The sequence below is a fragment of the Lagopus leucura genome, unplaced genomic scaffold (assembly GCF_019238085.1).
Source record: "Lagopus leucura isolate 7727_CA_CO unplaced genomic scaffold, USGS_WTPT01 Super-Scaffold_1, whole genome shotgun sequence".
Lineage (NCBI taxonomy): Eukaryota > Metazoa > Chordata > Aves > Galliformes > Phasianidae > Lagopus > Lagopus leucura.
The window spans coordinates 27,221,315-27,244,554 of record NW_024962250.1 but is presented as its reverse complement, the minus strand read 5'-3'; the positions used below and the strand labels follow the sequence as shown (position 1 = coordinate 27,244,554).

General features: G+C 38.2%; 1 protein-coding gene across 3 annotated transcripts in view; it reads left to right on the top strand.

Moving 5' to 3' along the window:
* Window positions 1-129: 129 nt before the first annotated feature.
* The window catches only part of RPS6KA5 (ribosomal protein S6 kinase A5), a 63,718-nt gene continuing 40,607 nt past the window's right edge, over window positions 130-23,240 (top strand). The window contains exons 1-3 of one of the 3 annotated variants that reach the window (XM_042865041.1): window positions 130-502; window positions 10,969-11,040; window positions 21,227-21,445. In XM_042865041.1, the coding sequence (XP_042720975.1) occupies window positions 430-502; window positions 10,969-11,040; window positions 21,227-21,445 (364 nt within the window). In that variant the 5' untranslated portion in view covers window positions 130-429. Of the gene's footprint in view, window positions 503-673; window positions 695-5,868; window positions 5,889-10,968; window positions 11,041-21,226; window positions 21,446-23,240 lie in introns of those variants that run through there. The other 2 variants (XM_042865066.1, XM_042865049.1) reach the window with 2 other exon arrangements.

The following is a 23,240-nucleotide window of genomic DNA, read 5'->3' as shown; positions in this document are numbered from 1 at the left end:
CGGCCACGGCGCTCGCTTAGCCCTCCACCCCGTACGGTTCAGCCTATCCCGGGCGGGCTGGGCTCGGCTCGGCTCGGCTCCCTGCCGCTGGGCGGCTGGAGCAGGGGGGAGGGGAGCCGCAAGGACATGGGCCGGCTCTGAGGGCCGAGGGAGGGCAGCCTACGTGTGTGCCGCCCCGTATTTTACTAACTGCTTGCTGTCGGGTTTATTTATTTCTTTTTCTTCGCGCGCCCCCCCTTCCCCCTTCCCCACCTCAAGGCGGAGGGAGAACAGTCCCCTCCCTTCCCTCCCTCGCCGTGCGCCTATGGCTCCCGCTCCTCGCAGCGTCCCCGGGAAATAAAATCCGCCCGGGGCTGGGTGCCGCCCCCCGCCTCCACGCACACACCCGCGGGGAGCGGCCGAGGCGGGGGAGCGCCCTCCCGGGAGAACATGGAGGGCCCCTCGGGCTCGGCGCAGGGCAGCGAGCGGCCGCTGCTTACCGTCACGCACGAGCTGAGGAACGGTGAGCGGCGGGGGTATGGCGGCGGGGCCGGGCCGAGGGGGGGGGGGCCCCCCGGGGGGGGGGCGGGCCCCGGGGGGGGGGGCGGCAGGGCAGCGGGGTATTTCTGAAGAAGTGTTTGGGCCACACTTCTGCGCCTCGGGCTCTCCTGTCCCACTTCCCCGCGGGTCCTGCGCGCTTTTGAAGGAGATAAAGGTTCGCAGATAAGGGTCGCGATTTCCCTTAATCGCCTTTTTGACTTTTATGGCAATGTCAGCGTGGAGGGGAGGCTGCCCACTGCAGCCCTTAGCGAGGTAGTTTCGGTGACAGCTCGGTGGGAGGCCGGGATGCGGCGAGCGGGGCGCGCAGCCCTCGGCTCGGCCCGGCCCCGCGCGGCCCTTCGTGCGGCCCCGAGCTGCAGCCCCGCACGTGGCCGTGGCCGTGTTGACCCCGCGGGGACCTGGTGCTGCGGGAGATCTCGGGAAATGTATTTTTAATTGCGGCTCTGTGCCTCTGAAGTTTCCAGGCAACTTGAACGTTACGGTAAATACAGGACTTGCTGTTAATTCGGAAGTGTGTGTAGCACATAGTCGGGATACGTATTCTCTGTGTTTATTAACAGTATTTAACGCAGCTATTAACCCACGACCTTCATTCCTTTCACCTTTTTTTTCCTTTTTTTTTTTTTTTTTTTTTCTGTAAGTAAAAGCAACTATAGGATGCTGTTCACCCTAAAAGTTTGAGCAAAGCATCCCCGCGGCTCACGTAGCTGGCATCTTGTGCTGCACCGCTTGGGAACGGCAGGTGGTATTGCTGAAGTCCCCTCGGTACTGCTCAGCTTCCCGTCCCGGTGTCGCACTGGTCCAGGGGCTCTGTAGATGTACCCCAGTGGAGCATAGCTATCACTGCAGCGTAAAAAAAAAAAAAAAAAAAAAAAAAAAAAAAAAAAAAAAAAAAAGGCTCTTCCTGCAGAAACCGAAGAAGCTGTGGTTTCCTTCTTTGAAGAACAACAGCAACAACAAAAAAAGAAATGGTGGAATACATATTTGTCTTATTAGGTATTGCTAGATTTCAGTATGTGGGAGAGAAAGAAGCAGGGGAAAAGGACGTGGATTGCGATTGTTCCATGTTGGACTCCAGTTCTGTGAAGATTTCTTTTATAGACATTGAGACAGCACATATCCCTGCAAGACAGTAATTTAGAGGTACTTTGAAAAATAGATGTTTTCAGTGACACTAGACAAAATGTTGTCTAACAGCATAATACACAGTTGGTTTGATCTTGATTTTTAAGCTTTATGGAATCAGGAAGCACTGGTATTTTAATTAATTTTAAATAAGAAAAGACCAGGCTTGTTTGTCTTTTTGTAAGCTTTTGAAACGTAGTTTCATGGGAGTCAGTTGATTTCCCTCTCCATATTAAGTATCTAGAAAACTCTGCTTTTTGAAAAATGCTTTCTAGCAATGGCTCGTCTATTTCAGGAACATTAGGGTGGAGGAGGGAGCTGCTCTGTCATGTACTCCTGGGAGACTCCTACTCTTGAAGATGTCAATAGTGTCATTGCTATGCATGGCATAGCAAGAGATTGTCTCAGAACTTGTATCTGCGCAATGCATGAAGATGTGATAATTTGGTGAGAAAAGTTGCCCTCAGCTCTTTTGCATAGAAAGGTATAATTTATACATATACATAAGGATACTTTGGATGCTTTTCTTAGCTTTTTGCCCTCGATCCGGCTGTGTGGGTGCTTAGCTGCTGCCTGGGGTCAACCCACCAGAGTTATAAAACGCACGGCATGATTATTTTCACTTCAGTTTGGGAAAGAGGGCAAGGGCATTCCTCAAAGCAGGAATTGTAGCTGTAAGAATCTTTGCTGCTTTAAAACACTGAGGTTGTGTACCATGAATATCTTCTTAACGTGTGATTTGTTTAGATTCTGGATTCCCTTCCTCTTTGTGTTTCCTTTGATGTTTCTAGCTCTGTGACTAATTGAATGATTTAGAGAGTATCAAAAGTAGTTGGCAGATGAAAAAGAGGTCAGTTTCCACCATGCTTCGGAAGTGTGTATTATTGTGGTAGAAATTAGTGGCTTCTTTGAGAAGGGAGTGCCTTCTTTTCATGTTGTGGAAGTTGTTGCGTGAACCTCTTGATAACAGTAGCTCATTCAAAGTAGAAAGAATTGTGTATTCAAATCAGCGTAGTGCAGGTGAACCTCTAGTTGTGCTTTGCAATTACTTGGGTCATGTAATTACTCAAAAAACATGAAGTTGGTTACAGACTGACATTGACTGCAGTCAGGTGAGTAAGTAAACGTACTTAGAACTTTGGTGTAAGATGAAACAAATTGAGAATAAAACAGGTGATTGCTTTTTACCTTCAAGCCAGTATTGTGGTATATGCACAAATTTGTGGTATTGTGGAAAATGCACAACTAGAGGACATGTAGTATTATCTCTACACTGCTGAGGTTCTACTTAGTATCAAGCAACAGTCACTTGTTAGCCTTATATATCATGGCTTGACTTCTTTTAAACTTTCAGTTTGAAATTATAATTCTGTCTTTTGACATCTAGGGTCAATCTTAACTTTATATTCTGTGTTCTTAGGGCACTGAAACTAATTCTCCATTGCTTCAGCAAAAAGCAGTTGCAGAAAATAACATCACTTCATAGATGGGCTCTGTGATAGGGAAGGAACTGTGGCACTCGATTGCCTGTGAGATGCTGTGTTCTTTGTTAGATTGCAATGCTTGGGCACTGCTCTGTGCATTTATGTTTAATTCTAATGATGCATCGAATCAGACTTTTCCCTACTACTAATCAAACTGTATGTGTGCATGTACTCTGACTGTTACTTTTGGTTGGCTGTTTTGTAGGCACAGCAGTGACTTTTAGAACAGATTTGAATTAATGTTGATTGTTTTTTTTTCCTCTTCTATTTGGCAACCAATTCTTTTTTGTTTTGAAGAGATTGTTACGCAAACCAACAGAAACAGCCATCCGAGAATAGTTGCCATCTCCTTTCCCTTATACTGGGAAGGAAGTGAGCTTCTGGGGGAAGTGGAATCCCCTTCTCTTGACAGGAAGGGAAAAAAACATAGCAAAGATCAACTGATTGCAAGTGGTGACTGTCTTTGACTCTCTCTGCAGCTCTCCAGCAGTGGAAATACTAAGAGAATGAGTTTTTCAGGATGATCCATTTCTTGTATCTTGTAAAGGGAGGGGCTATATTCTTAAAGGCTAACCTTAGAGTTGTCAGAATTTTGCATCTCTTCTGGAGACCTAAGAAGCTTTGTATTATTTACAGTGGAGAAAGTATTATAATTACCTGTTAACATTTTTTGTTCCCTCGTAGTGCCAGGGATCTGAACAATGACAAATGTAAAGCCTATCAGAGAACAATTTACATGGGGAAGGATATGGGCAGAGGAAAGAGCTGTGACATAGAAAGGCAAGAAGGAGATAAGCTGCCAACAGATTTTATTTTCTTCTTGTTTTCTTCTTTCATAAATCTTGATTTTTTTTTTTTTTTTTTTGGTGGAACAAAAATAAAGGTTAAAGGATTCTGAACCTCCGTTGCATGTGTCTAGCTGGGAGGTTGCCCATCTCACTACTGTACTGCCTGGTGTGAGGCAAAAATGAGCAAAGCTGGGATCTTAAGGCAAGCTAGTGAGAGATAGGCAATAGAAGTGTTTGGTTTGTTTTAAGCCATTGTTCTTTTCCTTTTAGCTAATCTGGGGATACTGGATTCATTGTATTGTCACAAACTTTGGACTTGTGTTAGTTTGTACTTGCAAGGGAAGAGGAGAGTGAAGCCTACAAGTAACTTAGCAAAGGGCTGCAGAGTTCTGGAGGCAGAACAATTTGGAATTTCCACTTGAGTCTAATAGTTTCACACCTAATTGTAAGCTATGAAAGGGTTAAAACAGTTTGAAGGATTTAATATGACAAATTCTTATTTGAAGAAGAATGAATTTACATGTAGCTGTAAGGTAGCTTATTGCTTTGTAAGGAGGCATTCCTGTGCCTAAAAAAGGAGATGAAATCATGAGTTAAATAGAGAATTAAATAGAGAATTCAGCCTTTGCTATTGTGCTACACCTGGCACCTCTGCAGCACTATTTCTTAATTATTTTTAGAAGAAAACATTCTTATGGAAGCTTTTTAAATGATACAAAAGCTGTTTCTTATGGAATTAATAATCATACTTTGTATATAATGTTTAGATATCAAGAGATACTAATAATTAAATATTTCAAAACTCTACTGTAGTAGAGTACTCTACTTCAGTCCTTTCCTAGAGAACTAAAATATATCTGTGCTGGTCTTGCTGTGGGAGATACAAGGGCAGCCTTTAATACCTCAATACCACTCAGATCTGTGAATTTTACTCTTAAGAAGCAGTTCAGAAAGCATTTGACAGAGTTGATTAAACTTAGGTGAGAGCCTGTATATCTTAGGGTGTGATTTGCAGCTCTTGATGTAAATATTCCTGTTGGATCTCCTTCATTGCTTGGTGTCGTTTGTTTTCTGGTAAACGTAAATTTGTATCTTTATGCATTTGTAACCTTATGCAATGATGAGGTACAAACTCTTTTAAGATAGCTTTGCTTCTGACACCTTCTGTACGTAGGCAGACGGCCTGCTTCGTGGAGGCTTTACACTACAGTCATTGCTTTGATTTTGGTTTGGGATCTGTTGGGACTATTGACATTCATAAGTATTTTATGCTGGTTTGAACAGTTGGTCACGAAATTTCACCTGAAAGAGGATTGTTCTGAAGATAATTCTTCAGTTTGCCTATCTTTTGTCTTGTAAGCCAGTATGTAAACACCTTCCCCAAAACTTCAGTTACTCTCTTGTTAACCTGTGTTATTACTTTTAACACTGTATCAAGAATTCTCACTTCAGTCATGGGCTGTGTTGAGTGTTTTTGTTTGTTTTGATAAAATGGTATGCTGATCTCTGTTGAAAGAGAAGGCCAAATTTCATTCATACCTTGTTCTTGGTTATCATCTCTGGTTTAAAAAGGCATGCACCGTGTTTAGACGTCTCTTACTCGGATCTGGCTGTTTCAACTCTGGTATTTGTTAATGAATAAAGTTCTTATAATTGTGTTACCTATTTTTTTCTTAGCTGTTACGTGGTGTATACTGTTATTGCACGTTCAGCTTGCTAACCATGGGATGCTTTTGGGCTGAATCTTGGTGACCTCATAGTGATTCATCCTATAGTAATGACAGACCTCATAGCAAAATCACTTCTGTAATAGCTTCTGCTGATGAATGCAAATGGATTTTAACATGGAACATTTTCCAACTCAGACTACTGTGTGTTTGTATCATTAATCTCTGTTATTAATGCTTTTTTTTTTTTTTTCAGCTTCTGATATACAGATGACAACTTTGGGGTATTGCTCTACAGCTTCAATCCATGCTAATAATGGCAGTGATTGTTTTCTGTTGCCTTTCCCACAGTATTTCGTACTTCTGAATTTCCACATTCTGTATTATACTTAGCTAATACTTCAGAAGATTTTTGTCCTCTTTGGCTGTGCAAAGCTTTGGTTTCCAGGCCTACTGGACTACGATTAACAACTTTCAAAACCTGAATATTTTTCAGCTCAGATGATCTCTTTCTTAAACACCTAATGTTACAGAGGATGAATGGTTGTCCCCACAGTTAGCTCAGTTGTGATTCTAGAGTTCAGAGTAGCATGAATTGCAATTTTCCTCCTTCACTTTGGGTCCAAACTGGCTGTATTTTATTTTTGCTTTTTTTAATCACCTCAAGAACTACCTATATTTTTCATAGCTGTTATTTGAGAATTTGATTTTAAGTTTGTAAGATGGTTCCTTGTACTGATTAGATGGAACTTTTGTTCAGTGGCCTGACAGTTATTAGCTGGTGATAGTCTTTCAGATTGAAAGGATTGTGGGATGTTTTTTTTACTTGTCTTCACAATAGATCTCAGTTGCTGAAACGAGTTACAATCCAAGGTGTAATTTCAAACATGTATACAACAGAAAACTAATACAGCATCCTGGATGTGTTTTCATCAGTGTGTAATGAATAGCAGTTGTGTAGTTTTGGTTATGTGCTGTGTTGTTTGTTGATTTTCTTTTTTTTTTTTTTTCTCCCCTCCTCCTCCTGTAAATAGCTTGCAAGTTTTGCTTAATCTCAAGGAAAAAGAGTCCGAGTTCACTGAGTAAGGAAGTAGTCATTCTGCTCTACTATCTTGTGCAGTTCTCAGTTCACAGTGAGCCATCTCAAAGTTCAAGTGTAATGCAGGTGATGGTGTCAATTCCTTTGTCATCTGGAGATATTCCATCAAGTAGAAGCATTTTGTCCTGATTGCCAGAATCAAGTAGGCTGCTCTGCTTCTTGGGAGCTGAGAACAGCAATACATGCTGCTTTATGCTTTGGTGTCTCTGCGTGTGGAGGTTTGTTTTCACAGTGCAAGTCTTTCTAGACATTTGCATTCATCAAAGGTGATAATTGAGACCAATACCATTGTTTCCTCTTTGTTTTCATGGATGGCCTTTGCCTGGCCTTTCCTTTTAGTCAGTTTCCTTGTTTCTGGATTGGTCTGCTGTATTTTGTCATCACCTCAGCTCTATGTTCTCCTTGCTGTGTTGGCCCAACGCTGATGCTGTGGATTATGTACTGTAGGAAATGTGCAAATATGGACTTTTTCTAATTGGGTACCTATGCAGTTTGCTTGTTTCCCTGAATGAATTGTGAACTTACTATGTGTGTGTTTTCTGTTGATGTGTTCATGTCATTTGTACTGCTGTGCTATGTGTAGCTTCACGTAGTTTGTTGAGAAACCATTGTCCTACTGACTTGGGCAGTACTTCCTTCATTTCCAAGTTTGATACCCTTCTTTTGTGCTGTTGTGCTAGGGAAGAAAAAGGGCATGGAGAAATAATTGTTTCCAAAGCTGCTTTTCTTGTACTTACCTCTTAAATTGAGCTGCGTTTGCAGCTAGTATGTCTGAATGGCGTCATTGCATATGCTGAGATGCTGTGATACTGCGGCTGGAAGGAGCCTCACTGATGACTGTACATCCTGTTGCACCCCTGTCCTTGTATGGGTTGCACAGGTAGTTGTTGGGTCATGTTCTGTTAGTAATGTTAGCGTGCCAATGAATTGGGGATGGGAGAGTTTTCTCACTGTTCTGTCATAAATTGTGAAGGCCTTCTTGTCACTGCCCTTTAAGGACTCTTGGACTCTTTGGAACAGTTATCTTTGAATTGCTGAAAGCAGTTCTGTAAAGTCTTCAGCAGTGGACACTTGGGTTCTTTAGCAGTGGCTGGTGAAGGTAAGAACTGATCTTTGGGAGTAGTGCTCCTCAAAGCAATCCAAGGAGATGTCATGTAGCAGTTGTAGTTTTGGAGGAAGCCACACCATATCTCATTGTCAAAAAGTGCTGCTGCTGCTACTTTCAGGAAATGGTGATAAAGAGCTGTTCTAGTGGTGTCATTGGAAAGAATGGCATGGGCACTCACAGGCTTTTCAGCTTGCATTTTTTGGGTAATGACTTTAGAGAGGGACTGAGGCTGTTGCCAGACATGACAGTGGTGGGAGGAGGAATTGTTGATCATTCTCTGTAGCTTTGAGGTGTATTATTAGTGTTTTGATTTATTTTAGATTGAGGGTAATATTGCTGCCTTCTTTATGGAGAGTCATTCTCAGAATTTGTTCGACACTAGTGTCCTCTCGTGCCTCCACATGTTATGCAGCACCTTTAGCTGCCTGGTCTTGAGGAATGCTTTTTTTCCTTAGTATAATGCCAAAAGAATGGGGGGGGCTTCTTATCACAAATAAGCGTATTTTCCACTGTATTCTTTTCCACTTCTGTTATTAAAAATACAATAACTTTCAAGACATTTCATCATTTTTCTAAAGCAATTAAATATCCAAAATGAAAGTAAAATGGAATTAAGCGGGTAGTGCAAAACTGTGGTCCACGGTGCAAAACAATGGTTCACATTGTAAGAAGTACATAAATGAGTTACCATTCATCTACTTACTGTCTAGTCTCGTGACAGTGGATAACATTTCACTACTGTTACTTAATATGGAATGCAAATTAAAATGAGTTTAAGGTATAACTCAGATTAATGGACAGAGTTCAGGATTTCGATGATCTCTAGAGGTCCCTTCCAACCCCTACAATTCTGTGATTCTGTGTGACTTGATCCCTTTCTAGGACTGTAGCCAGAGTTACGAATCATCAGCGTTTTATTGGGGATGCAGTGTTTCTCTGTGTTCCATTCTCTGTCTTATGCAGTTCCAAGAACATGGCATTGTTAAACGACTGTTGTGCATTCTAGAAGAGTGTTTAACTGAAAGGCCTTCTGCTGACAGCTCTTCAAGTGCATCAGATGGTAAAAAAAACCTTCTTGGAATACTGCATAATGGAAGTTTGGAATCAGGATTTTGAAGTGAAAAAAATTCTAACTGTTCTGAGTTCAGCATTTATTGAGCCAGAGTCTAGAGAAGTTTTGTCTTGAATTTCTTTGGTGAGTTTCAGAGCGACCTATGTTATTCACTCAGTCTGGGTCTACCTCACTCTTGGTAAATGGGTATGTTATCCGTGCTACTGACTTCAGCAATTACTGTAATGCTGTACTTGCTGCTAATAGTACAGCAAGCTTCTGTTTAATTCATGTGATGCATATTAATTCACTGATTTGTAAATAGTTCTGGCACTAAATCTTGCTTACCAAATGTATTTCTGTATTTTAATAACTACTCTTGTGATCAGTTCAAGAATAATTTCTCTACGATCTGTTTTTTATTACATGTAGTATTGGGATAGCTTGTAGGTGTGCTCGCATCTGCAATTGTCATGTACTTCTACTCATACAAGGGAGAAAACTCTGAAAATGTTTAGACTTTTTTTTTTTTTTTTTATCTCCTGGTAATTTTAAGTGTTCTTTCTGCTTATTCCAAGCTTGATTAATCCCCCATAAAAATGGATGCTAGGAATTGAAAATGGTATTTCAGATGAGATTTCATCAGTGCTTTGCACGAGAGCACTGTTAGCCTATCCCCAGTGGATGCATTTGTGTGTGTTTACAGATTCCTAGGATTGTTGGAATAAGTCATGAGTTTTCATTTATTTAGTGTGGTTTTCTTATGCTTGCTTGTTCTTTGCACAGAGATGTCTTTCTGAAGTCTAGCGTTCTATTTGCTTTGAGCTGTTGGAATTACTACAGTTCAACAAATAATAGGAATTTTGATAGTGAATTCAGAAAGCATGTGGTCTTTATGAAGTTTCTCAGACATCACATTCTGGTTTGGTTTGAAAGGAGGAAGATGATTTTGTCATCTTCTGTTGGTTTTCCTTTTTATTTTTCCTTTTTTTTTTTTTTTTTTTTTTCCTCTAAAACCAGCCTTTAGTTACTATGAGTCTTTCTTTTAGTGATTGTGGCAGCGTATGCAGCTTCTGGTGCTTGATACTGCATCCCTAATTCTGCTAGTAAAACTGTTTATGCAGCTGCTTGTTAAAGTGGATCATGAACTGAACTTGGCTTGGAAAATCAGATTTCTTTACTTTTTTGGCTTCCTACTTTTAATCTGTATAATTTCACCGAGCAGCTTTATTACATCGTGTTAATAGAAATGGATGGCTAATATTATGACAGGAATGAGATGGAAAAAATTGGAGCTACTTCAGACTTTCTTTCATCAGCTTACTGAAAAAAATAAAAATAGGGCTCTTTGTTTCCCTGCTTAGAAGAACATATTCGACAAAATATACTCAGTGGTACAGAATACAAACATGGAGCTCTCTTCCCGGACTCCCCAGCCAATGATAAAACTCTGTTTCAGCTTAAGGTTTTTCCAGATGTGCTGGCCTTGTAGATTCAAGGTCTTTCCCTTTCTGTCGTAGCAAAATGTCTTTGTACATTTAATAACTCTGTGTTAAATGAATGGTCATTGGAGCTCTGTTTACATCAGTTTAAATGCCATGTAATCCAAGAACGCGGTAATATTGAGGATGTTAGGATTAAGGAAATATATGATTGCTTTCTAGAAGTATACTGTTGAAGATTACATAGCAAGCAGTTCTAGACTTTTCTCAGTGGTGCATGGTGGTAGGATGCAAGGTAACGGGTGCCATCTGAAACATGAGAAATGCCTGTTACGTATTAGTGAAAAAATACATTATTGCTGGTGTGGATGAATGCCTGGAACAGTTTGCACAGGGAAGGTTGTGGATGTTAGCCCCTGGAGCTGTTAGCGGCATGAGCACCTGAGCGGAAGTTTGGACTAGGTGGGTTTCAGTGAGAATTCTATGAAGACATTAAGTACTGTTCTTCCTTGCTTTTCAAGCAGTAGTGCAATATGCTGCTGGAATGTCCTTTTAATGCTGCTTATTTCATTCAGCTGCTAACTGATTTTTACTAAAGCTTGTAGGAATATGGTGTTTTGATGTATTGCATATCTGATGTGATTTTTTTTTTTCCTTCCTTCAGCAAATTTGACAGGCCATGCAGAGAAAGTTGGCATTGAGAACTTTGAACTCTTGAAAGTCCTTGGAACTGGGGGTAAGATACATTGTTTTTATAAATTGAGTGTTGGAAGCATTACTCTTTAAGTATAGTTTTGTTTTCTCACTGAATTTTTGGTAATTGTAACATTATGAAGATGCATTGATTTCCAGCAAACATAGAGCAAAGTTAGAGGTCAGATATTAAAGCTTGAAGTGTCTGCTGAAGATATACTTTCAAAAAAGGAGTAATGGAGATTTGTGAAGGTATAGTACAGTTGGTGAAAAATCTGATCTAAGTTAAGACACGAACTTGATAACTTCATTAAATTTTCAAACTGTGTTTTGATGCATTTCTGAAAAAGCTGCAGCTTCAATATACTATTCAGTGGCATTTTCCAGTCCAACTATATGTTTTGACATAAATTTTACTAGCCTTTTCCTGTTGTAGTCAAGCCCCAGTAGTTTTTCAGATTGAAAATGTTCACTGTTGTACTGTAAATTTTAATGTGATGCTGCTGACTACAGAAAGTAATCCTACAGCATCCTATCAGTCTGCAACATGTCGTATGTTAGCAGCCCTAAAACTTTGTTTTCCCTTTGTTGAAAGGATGTTCCCAGGAATGCATACAGACTAAATGCATATTTACATATGAGTAGTTAGCAGTGAGACCGTAATTGCACAAATTACTCCTATGAAAGGAGCAAAGATTTTTGGTGATCACACTTATGTCATGCAGACATAATATAAATTATGCCATTAGATCATTGACAGTGTATTTTTCTATTTCTGAAGTAATTTTTGTTTTTTAATTTAAACTTAAAAAGCTTCATAACAACTGAACTCCTGCTGTTTAATTTCAGTAGTTGATGATAGGGGGCAAGAAGACTTGAATATTTGTGTATGCGAAGAACCCAAAGGGAACCCATCTGTCTATCTTTGTCGCAGTCTAGTAGTTAGGTTGCTCCAGGGGCATCCTCTTGGTGGGCTTCAAACTATGTTGAGAACTGACTGAAAGATCCAGGCAAACTTCAGAAAGCCAAGGACATCTTGGGTACTCTGAAGGGATGTTTTGGAGGAAGTATTGTGTCGTATTTAGGAAATCCATGTTGCTTTGCTTTAATAGGTAGTTCCCATAGTAGCTTAAGATATGTCCTTAAGAAATCTTAAGACCATTGGAGTCTTAAGGGAGAGCAAGTTCTCTTTGCTTGTCCAGGAAATGACCATCTGAAACTTCAGTGTTTGCAGTGATGTGGAATCCCTGGGAACAGGACTGTAGTGGTCTTGAGGAGATCCTTTCATTGCTCGTCCCAGCACACAGTCAGCATACTTGTATCGTTCTTGGCAGATTCTGCAACCTAGGTATTCTTGCTGAGGACATTTCAATTCCTACTGAGAAGCATTCGGGGAGTTGCAACAAGTAAATATTGCTCTCTTTGCGGGAGGTTGCTGAATGAGTGGTGCGTTATTTACCAACAGGGTATACCAGTGCTTGGCATTTCTTTAAATATTGTCAATGAAACTTTGCAGCTCTGAACATTATCTTAATTTTCAACATAAATTTCAATGTAATTTCAGAGTATCTGCTGCATGTGAAATGTCTGGGGATATGCAGTTAGTATATATTCACTATTTTACTTAATGTATTTTTCTCCTGTGCAGCATGCACTGCTTTTTTTTCCCTTGCAGCATCTGTAACAGAGAGATTATTTTATCAAAGCTGCTATTAATAAGAATCTAACCAAGTGTTTACATGAAAACTTTGCTACAAGATCTTCACTGTGTGGTATCGGGAGTTGTGAGAGTCCTGTTCAGGCCTGTAATTTCTTGTTTTCATACTTGAATTGAGATTGGAGAAATGACTATGACTGCTCTTCAGTTCTTTGTACCAGAATATATGTTTGCTTGAGGAAATGATAAAGAGCATGAAGGCAACTATCTATAATCACAACATTTCAGAAGTATTTGGAATGGCAGGCTGTCTTTGGAGACTAGCATTAAATTATACCCTAAAAGCCTCAATTAATATGTGGTTTCTGTTGTCCAAAGCTACTTGTCTGCATTTCTGCTGTCATCCTTAGGATTGCTCTCAAAAAAAAAAAAAAAAAAAAAAAAAAAAAAAAAAAAAAAAAAAAGGAAGAGAATGGTCAGAGGGTGTTTGCATGCTTTTGTATTGATTATTTTGTTCTGTGGCTTTTATTCCATGAGAATAAGAATGGAGGATGTTTTATTCAGTGTATATTCAAATTTTATCTGTGTGTTGGCAACCTAATTTGATGAAGCTAAAATGCCATTTTAAGATTAACTGCCTGTTGGTTGTGGTGCAAGCTTTAGGTTTTATTAGATGGCTTTTACATTTCTGGGGAAAAAATGATGAGAAATGATATTTTTTTATTGTTATAGAAATTTGAAGTATTTCAGATGTTTTTCAAATGGTGTAGGGTGTTTGTGGTGGCAGGGTGACTCTTGGAACCTAAACACTTGTCCAAGCAGCCCTTGTAATTTCATTAGTGATTTATCACTATGAAAATATGGATGAGATGGGAGAGCTCTTTTGTTTGTGTTTTTTGTTTTGTTTGGGGAGGGGGAAGGGGGAGAAGTTTTGGGAACTGCTCGATTCTTTTACTTGTAAGTTCTATGAAGTTGAAGATGTGCATGGCTTTTGATGTCACTTTAGACAAATTGATTCATGGTGACAAAAGGGCTACTATTTTGTGTTTGGGAACAAATCAGAGAAAAAAGAAAAAGGGGGCATCTCATGGCTTCTATTTACACGTTGCTCTTTTTTTAGGCGAGAGCTATCTTTATTCTGGCAGTTGAAAAGCCTTATCCTGATGAGAGCTTTGAGGTATTACTGCAATACTGTTAATGCTAAATGAGAGCTGAGTTTCTGCTTTCAAAATTCTTCTCTGTGGAGTTAAGCAGAGTGCACTGTTTTCAACATACTCTGTGTTGTAGATGCATTATATAGTCAATGTATGTTATGTATTGATGCCTGTCAGGCATATTAAGTGTCGTCTGTAAATATTTAACTAATTACAGTAGTTTAAAATACAGTTTGGTGTGAGGCAACTGTAGTAAGTAGAGATGATATTCAAAATATGTGAAATTATACTATGCTTAAGCATGTGTGATTATGGTAGCTCATATATAGGTTTGGTGTGTTGTTTTTTCAGATGTTGGCAGTGAAGGTTAATTTATCTTGATTTTTAATTTTTTTTTTTTTTTTAGAACGTTTATTTGTTAAAATTACAATAAATTAAGATAAGCTGTTTTTAAAATAGTGTTTCTTCATGCTATCTCACACTTTCTCTTTGATTTGCATTTCTTTCTTTTTGCATTCCAGTATGCCTCCTTTGTTCTACACGCACGGTTGGCAGTGTGCTGGTTATAGTTTACTTTTTGGTGTTACAACAGCATCGTAATCATCCATCTCTTTCCACCTTAGTCTCACAGGAAAATTCAAGGAAACCTGAGTTAGTAGCCCTTTAATCAAAATTGGAGCCCTTTATATTGTGTTGATCATAATGTGCTATCATTATGATAAACTTGTAATAGAAATCAATAAAATTTTACATCAGTAGAACAAAATACACAGAAATATGCCTGCTAATAAAACTATTAATAATATGCTCGCTACTCTGGGAGCGAATTACTGTTTACTTGACTTCTCTGCCTTGTCTTTGTTCTATGTAGTATATCCTTTAAATATTCCAGCTTTTTTGTTCTCATTTAAATCCTTTTCTTCAGCTGTTTCTATACAACTTCGCTGATGTGGAATTTTCATGTTTCCTGTCCGTGGAATTAATGTTTCCAGCTGTTATTCCTATCTGTGTTTTTCCTGTGACAAACTATCCAGTCTATAGAACCTAGCAGTCAGGTTAATGTAAACCCTTCAAAAAGCCCTGAAAGGGACAGTAGTAGGAGGTGGCTGCAGTGGTTTATGCATTTCTGCTTGGCTTATTTACTTCATTCTAAAATGCTTATTAGAAATACTAACAATAAGAAATGCATTTTTCTGGGTGATACATTTTGCTACACATAATTATTCCTTCTTTTTCTGCTCAACTGTTTCTGCTTCTGATTTCAATAAGTGCCACTTTCATTCAGGCCATCAGTTGTGCTTAAGGGAGAATGCACGTGGCTGCTGAGCGTGAGCCCTGCTAATCTGATGTGCCGGATGAACTACAGTCCCCCCAATGAAGATAAATGAGAATGAAATTGTCATACGTAAAGTATTTTTGTGTGTAATCATCGAGAATTAAGTGCTTAAATGGAAATTGCTAACATATGAGGATTTAAGTGTATTAATTTTATGTGGCTAGACAGTAAAAATAAAAAAAATCTAATCATTAATGCTTATGCAAGTTCATTTCAATAATTCAAGGAAATTAACTACTGTAAAGTGACTAAGCTGGTTGAAAAGATGCAATGAAAATACAAAGGTTTTCATTTATAAGCCATGATTGATTGTATGGGAACTGCTGAGTCATGGCCTGAACCTCTGATTGATCACCTGAGGTGAGCCATGAGTCAGCCAGAGGAGCACAGGTGAAGGCAATTCACTGTGCTGCCGGAAGGGGTGGAGCCAGGCTGCACCCCTCCTGGACCTATTTAAGAGCTGGCTACCAGCAGGGAAGGATCTCTTCTGGAGATCACCTCTCTTGGTGTCTTCTGGTGAGCTCAGCCGAAGGGTAAGCTCTTCCACTTATTCTCTTTTGTGATCGTTGTTTACTTTGCCTAATTCTCTTGATTATATTGTGATTATAGCATCTTGATATCTATTGATTATACAATTATATTGTGATTATAACATCTTGTTTATACATTGATATTATAAAACGCTTAAATAAATGAATAAATAAGCAAAAAATCAAGATATAAAGCCTCTCCAAGAAAACAAAAACTAAATCATGAATTCCATCTCAGACTTACATGTGGAGGATATTTAGGAGGTTATATAAATTCAAAGTAAATTGGTAGGAATAATGTTAGATTTCAATAATAGGCTCACAATCTTGTTAGAGGGTAAGGAATACTGTAGTTCCATCTGAGAGGTCCAAGTGTTCAGACGAAGCTAAGACTGCAAAATTAAGTTAGATTTTTTTAGAAGTATTGGAGAAAATGTAACACATTCTTCTCCTGTAAGATTAAAAAGAAGAAGAAAGATGTGGATTTACTGTGCACAGAAGAATGAACCCAAATCAAAGAGTGCCTGTAAATAATTCCAAACTAAAATTACCATTTTACTTCGGACAACTGTAAGGTATATTGAATGGAAAGTGGGTTGGCTGACTGGAGAGGAGGTTTAGGAATTGGAAGTAATTTTTCTGTACTGAAAGAACAGACTGAAAAGAAGGAACTGTGTTCACTTGAAGAACCTGAAACATGGACAACTTAATCCCATTCATCCGTCAGAGAATTCTGAAAGAATTGGGACGTGAAATTGGAGTTGAATAGCAAAGATTCTTACTGGAACTAATGAGTCAGAAGTCATGCAGCCTAATTGGAGAAGAGTAATAAATACAATCCCGCATTTCAGAAGGAAGTATAAAAATGATCCTGGCAGATATCAGTAATCAGACTCCAGGAGCATGCAGTGTCTTCAAAGAAATTTTGGAAAAAAATAATTCAGTTTTGGTAACAGTGCAAGATGAGGGATGTTTCCCCACTAGTGGGTTATCTGAATAATGAAAGGTTTCATTTAAGAACTTTCTGGAAGGGAATCAAAAATTAAAACTAAAAAACTTGGACATTGTTTGCAATACTTGTTTACCAGGAAACATTTTTTTTTAAGGCAAGCAAAGTGAAAACAACACCAAAGAGAACGGGCCACAGAAGCAACGTGTTGGTAGGAAGTACTTTTTTAGGGTGCAGCTTACCCTCTTTACCACTTTCCGCCTTTTGTATTTATCATTGTTGGCTTGGCTGCTTGATGGAATAAGGAAATTATTTTTAATAGTGTTGAGAAAAGTCCGTTATAGACTCTTGTGTGTCTGATATGTAAGGGAAGATGGCAGAGAATGAGTTGTCGTTGGTTATTTAATGCTGAACAATGAGAATTTCAGTTGCTTCTTCAAAATGCCATTGTTCAATCTTTGAGGTTTTTGCCTGGCTCTTTTTCTTTGTTTTTACCATTTGTTTTTTTTTTTAGCTGCTAGAGCAGAATGCCTTTCTGTCTTTGCTGCATCCTGATTTTTAATGTACGTGGACAAGTTTCTGCACAGTAGGAGCTCTGCCTCAGAATTCTTTAATTATATTAAATTATGCACTGTCAACAACAAGAAGTTCAGATGAAATTGGTCATAAGGCACGCGTTCATACAAGAACAGTGAAATGCATTCATATATTATATCTTGTTCCTCTGAGCTTTGTGCTACTGCTGTATCATGATTGTTCTTACACTGACAGTGAAAATGTAATTTAAATGTAATTTACCTTGAGTTAGCACTTAAAAATACTACTTTAAACTCTTCCGTATATAAATGTCAAGTTTTAGTGGGTTTAAAAAAGCACAAAACCAATTGTGTGCTATCAACAGTAGGAATTGCTTTTCTTTTTCTTGTTAGAATTAGCTGGCATGATGCAATGGCTTAATGTCTTTTGCATTTAGACAAACAAAATTTTTTCTAGTTCATTGGCTTTTGATAAGTGAATATTCTAATTACTTGCTGAATTGTTACATACAGTAGTGTGTATTACTAAATACTCATGAAAAAGGTATTTGTGAAAAGAAGTCTTAACCCCTGTTTTATAAGGACTGATATCTGTATCAATCTGCAATCACCTTCGTTGTCTTGCTCCACTTAAAAAACCATAAGAATCAGTCCTATCTAGTTTATTTATGCATACTTAATGTAGTCTTTTAGTTCTTCCACAATTTAATACATTGTAAATTAATTTTGGGATCAAATATTTGGTGACTGCATGTTTGTGATTCTCTGCTGGGGAATGTATTGCTGGCTAAACATTTCTGCCTTAGCTTGGTATACGTATCAAGTAGTTTTATGAGGATGAACATCAAAATGTGGTCCTTTGAGAGAGATAAAAAGCCTTTCTGAAATAAGATTATCAGGTAAGAGCATTCTTGCCATAAGCCCGTGTGCCTTCTCCTTGCTGCCACTCACATGGCTGCAGCAGTGCTGCCTTTATAAGCAGATTTCTCATAGGGTGCTGGAGATTGTGGCATTGACTGTGTCATGAGTCATTTGATTAAAATAGTGCTACTTAAGCTTTATTCTCATGAAAACTATTGAGAACCCTTGTGCCGTCAGTCATTTTCAGATTTCTAAAGAAACAGTTTGTACCATGGTAAAGCTCTGTATTGCAAATTCTTTTAAGTTAACACTGGTATAGTTTCTAGAGACTTCTGTGTAGCTCATACATTTACTGCATAATTTTTCTTATGCACTATATTTAAAACTGTAGAAGCACATTGTTAATACAATACTAGAGTGCTGCTGCTTGCGATACATTAATGTATGACCAAAGATAAAAGTAGCTAACTGTTAAAATGTAGAGGCTTTCAATTAATTTAGTGTAACTTAACATTCTCCAACATTTCTGATAGAGCTGTTGCCTTTTGGGAACCTATGCAAGCTTCTGTGTTATGCTGTAGCCTGTGCTTTTTAAAGAGGCAGAAGAAAGTTAAGGATCAAGCTCCAGCTGGAAATCAGTGAAAATTGGGTCTGTTCCCTTAAGCAGTTGAGAAACAAGCTGAAGCCATTCTGCACACTGGATTTTGTATTTTGAGAAAACATCTTGCTTGGTGTGTTTTGTTTTGTTTTTTTTTTTTTTAGCAGTAACTCCAACAGATGTAAATAGCTATTATGGAAGCAGTTGTGGTGGTTTGGGGTGTTTTTTTTTTTTTTTTTTTTAAGAGCAATCCTATCAATTGTAGTACCTGTTTTTCAGATGCTAAAAATAATTCAACATTCAGTATTGGAAAGTAGGTGAATAAGTGATGCATACAGCTTTTATTCAGATCATTTGTCCCTGTCCATCATGAGAGGATTTATGGCCCATGCCTTTTTTCCTGTGGTGATCTTGTAGGTCTATGTTTACCTGTTTCTTGATGACCAGCTTGGATGCTGAGTCCAACTTACTGGCACGCTACAGAAGAATTACAACAGAAGTTGGGGAGTGCTGTGTAATACTGAAATTCTGGGGAGGAAGCGGAAAGTCCTGCCATCTCATATCTGTCACCTACATCAGATGAAGCTTAAACTAACCTATACTGGCTTTTTCTGCCATTCTTAACATGCAGAGATATAAATGAAGTATTTGTAACTCAAAACTTTTCCCTATCTAGGAAAAAACTGGATTTGCGCACAGTTGTGGTTTGGCAGCTGTATGTGCTGTGTAGTGTGTTTAAAGATCCGTGTCTCCCATCAGGACAGTGTATTCTATGTAGCGCATTTATAGCTTTGAGATGCTTGAGGGCTCTCTTTGGGAATGTGATGTGATGATAATGGCCCCTCAGGGGTTATGCCAAACACTCTGCTGGCTCAGGGTTCTGTCTCTCGTGACTCTGGAAGAACATGGAGAGGCATGCAGTGATGTTTTTTTTCATACGCCTGTAGCAGGCTGCAGCTTGGGGCCTGCCTGAGCGGGAGACTCTGCGCGTTCTGCAGTACTTTCTGTAAATTCCTTGCCCCTGAGGATTTATATAACCTTTTTGAAGTCATCTGCACTTTTGACATCTGCAACATAATGTTACAGATTCCAAAGCTTATTTGAATATTTGTGTTGTGCTCTTCTTAGTTTTGATACCTGATGATTTTTTTTGGTTGTTTTATTTGTAGGGACAATGAAAACTATCTCTTTGCTTACCCTCTTGCAGGTTTTTTGGACTAACTTTTTAGCATCTTCAGTATTCTACTTTTGTCAGACTGAATAAAAAGACTTTTTGTTCAGTTCCCTTTGTATTTAGAATAATCAGTGTAATTCATCTCTGCAACTTGAAGTTCTGTACTTTTTGTTTCTGGGGGCAGAAGCAAGGAGGACTGAAATAGTGTGCATTACTCAAGATGGGAATGCACAAAGATTTCATACCACAGCAGTAGATATTTCTGGTTTTGTGTTGTGGTGTATCTGTGCCATTTTTTCCCCCTTTATTACTGTGCGTACTGCACTAAATGTCTCCCATGCTATTTGCCTTTAGGGTAATCACTAGCCATTGGGGTCTGGTTTGTCATTGCAATGTCTATAGTAATGGCACTTTTTAACAGTTAGAAAAGTATGTCCAATTGATGATTATCTTCACATGGATTACTAATTTACTGGCTTGGAATTTTATCTGCCATGTTATTATTCACCTACTTACTATTGATTTTGTTTTTGCCATTTTAGCAGTCAGCTTTGACATCTGTTGTAGTACGTAGCGCTGACTTCCTCGCTCTAGTTCAGATATGACTGAATCACGCAGGACAAATTCTTGTGGTGCCCTCTTTTCATCTTAAAAGCTGAATATTTGCTTTTAGCCTTTTGATATTTTTTTTTGTCTGCTAATATGTTTTTAATTGATGGTGAGCCCCCCTCTTTGAACTGCAATTGCTTAATATTTTTAAGATTCTTTTGTAAGAAGAGTTATATACTTTAGAATACCCAGATAAGTCAGCTATATTATGCTTCTTTCCTCATGACTCCTTTAAGGAATTTATTAATAGAAGTAATAATTACATCTTCAAATGTAACCCTCATTCTTTCTCATGTTATTTTGTTCATGTATGCGCTAAATTGAATGCTGCTTTTCCTACAGCTTTGTCTTGTAGAGATGTCAAATTTGTTGGTCTGTGAGAACCTTTTGATTAAAAAAAAAAAAAAAGTCCGCGTTTGCTGCTTCCTAATTACTTTGATGTGGAGTGTGTTTTTAACCAGTATGTAAACAGAACACTTAGATTCAGTGCTTTAGGAGTCTGGAATGACTGTCTTTTGATCCTGATGACTTTTTTTCCTGCTTGTGTTCAGGAAATTTATGTTGAGAACATTCCCCTAGCTTGCTCTCCTTTAAGTCCAGAACAGACTTAAATTTCCGATGTTCTAAATACTAACAGGAAGAATTCATAGGCTTTTTGAAAAAGCTTCCAAAAGTTTTTGGAACTTTGGCGCTGGCGTAACAAAGAATAATTGAAATAAGGACCGAATGATAAATATTGTGTAACGTTAATAATCAGCAGTAATGTCAAGGTATCTACCAGATTTGTAGTCTAACTGTTTTTCTTCCCACTCTCTCTTTTTTAAGCATATGGAAAAGTGTTCCTAGTAAGGAAAGTAAGCGGCCATGATGCTGGAAAGTTGTATGCCATGAAAGTACTGAAGAAAGCAACAATAGTTCAAAAAGCCAAAACAACTGAGCACACGAGGACAGAACGACAAGTATTGGAACACATTAGGCAGTCACCATTTTTGGTCACATTGCATTATGCCTTCCAGACAGATACAAAGCTTCATCTCATTTTAGGTAAGTAGTTTTCAGCATTCAACTATATTATTAATGAAAAAATAAAATATGATAATCAAATATAATAATCTATCCTTATATCTCCTTAATGTTTTTAGGGTTTTTTCATGTGGACTTAAGTACTATGTGTTTGGAGGTTGTATGGGAGGGCATAGGAAGTAAAATGCTGTTTGCCTTCAACAGTGCCTTTATTTGTGGTTTTCCTGTTTGAACTTCAGTCCTCTACTGTGACTTAAGGGGGGAAAAATAAAAGTATTATATACTTGTTTTGTTGTAAGTTACTGGTGTGGTCACTGCCTAAAACAGAGATGGAAAATTACTAAAAAAAAAAAAAACCCATTTTCTTGCACTTAGATTCATCTTGTAGGTTATTTTTTTGTTGCTATTATAACACTGCATTAGTTGTCTGCGAAATCTCCGATTGCTACTACAAATGAAAATGTTTTCATGAACATTGAAATGAATATTTTCTCTGTGTCATGCCATTGTGTAAATGGTACAGAGGTTGTTGGCAAGGTGGAGCGACTGAATGCGACTCTCTTTCTGGGGTCCTCCTACTTCAAACATAGTGCATGTTTCACTTTTTACTGTTTTTAACTCTAATTTGTTACTTGCTTTTGTACAGTTATACTTCATTTTGGTAAATTCTAGTAACTTTCTTAAATGCCCATTTACAAGAGATACTTGATAATGAATGCTATATAACAATTTTTATTAGATTATTAGAATAATCTTCTGACCTTGACACTTTGCTTTCCACATCTATTTGTCTGGCATTTGCAAGCTTGTATGAATCCTCTCCCGCTAGCTGTCAATTCTTAGGAAGGTGTTCTATATGCCTACCATAGTTTTGTATATTATAGTGGGATAAAACCATTGCCTGAGGAACTTGAGCTTAAATGAAGTATTCACTAGATTCTTGTTGAAAAGTGTGAGAATGGTTTTCACAGGTTCCTTTGATAAGGACACTAAGGCATATATGAAATACTGTCAGAGGCTGAAGGATGCAAGAGATAAAGCAAACTAGAAATGCTCCAATAGCTTTGTGATTCTTCATCACAAAGAGTATCATCTTCAGTTATTCTGGTATTTATAGATGAATATTTAAAAAAAAAATCATAAAGATAAGAGTTGAGATACAAGAACATATTAAAGGAACATTTGAAGGTTGGGATTACGTGCTTATTACAGTCAAATTGGTGGGAGTGTGGTAGTTTTGATCATGCAGTGGATAGCACTGACTGAGCATGTGCATTTACTTCCCACCATAACACAACGTTAAGGTTCAGTTTAAAGCAAAAAATTCAAAGGTGATGTATGATTAAAGGCTTTGTTTGTTGTGTTTTTCTATTCTACAAAGTCTTTATGAATCCATTCTCAAAGTAACAGTTGCTCTAGAAATGTCTTTTTCTTTCTTGTGTGTCTTTTTGTTTTTAGCAGGAAATGGGAAAAGTTGTATAGTGTGTTGCTCTGGCTGTCTTTTTTTCTTATCCACCCTTCATAACAGTAAAAACAAACAAAAAAACCAACTGAGAAACCTATTTTGTGTGGCCTGAAGCTACTTTCAAAGTCATCTGAGCTTCATGATTTCCTTGACAAAATAATATAATGGTTTCTTGAAAATCATGCATAAATGTTTGTAAATTACTTCTTTGTAATATTAGAATTCTGTGGTTCAGTGGCTTATGAATTTTCAGGGAAAACAGTCTTTGTCTGCCTTATACTCAGTTGGCCTTGGTGAATGAGCAACATTTTAAGTTCAGATTTTAGGGGTTTTAGAAATTGGACTCTATAG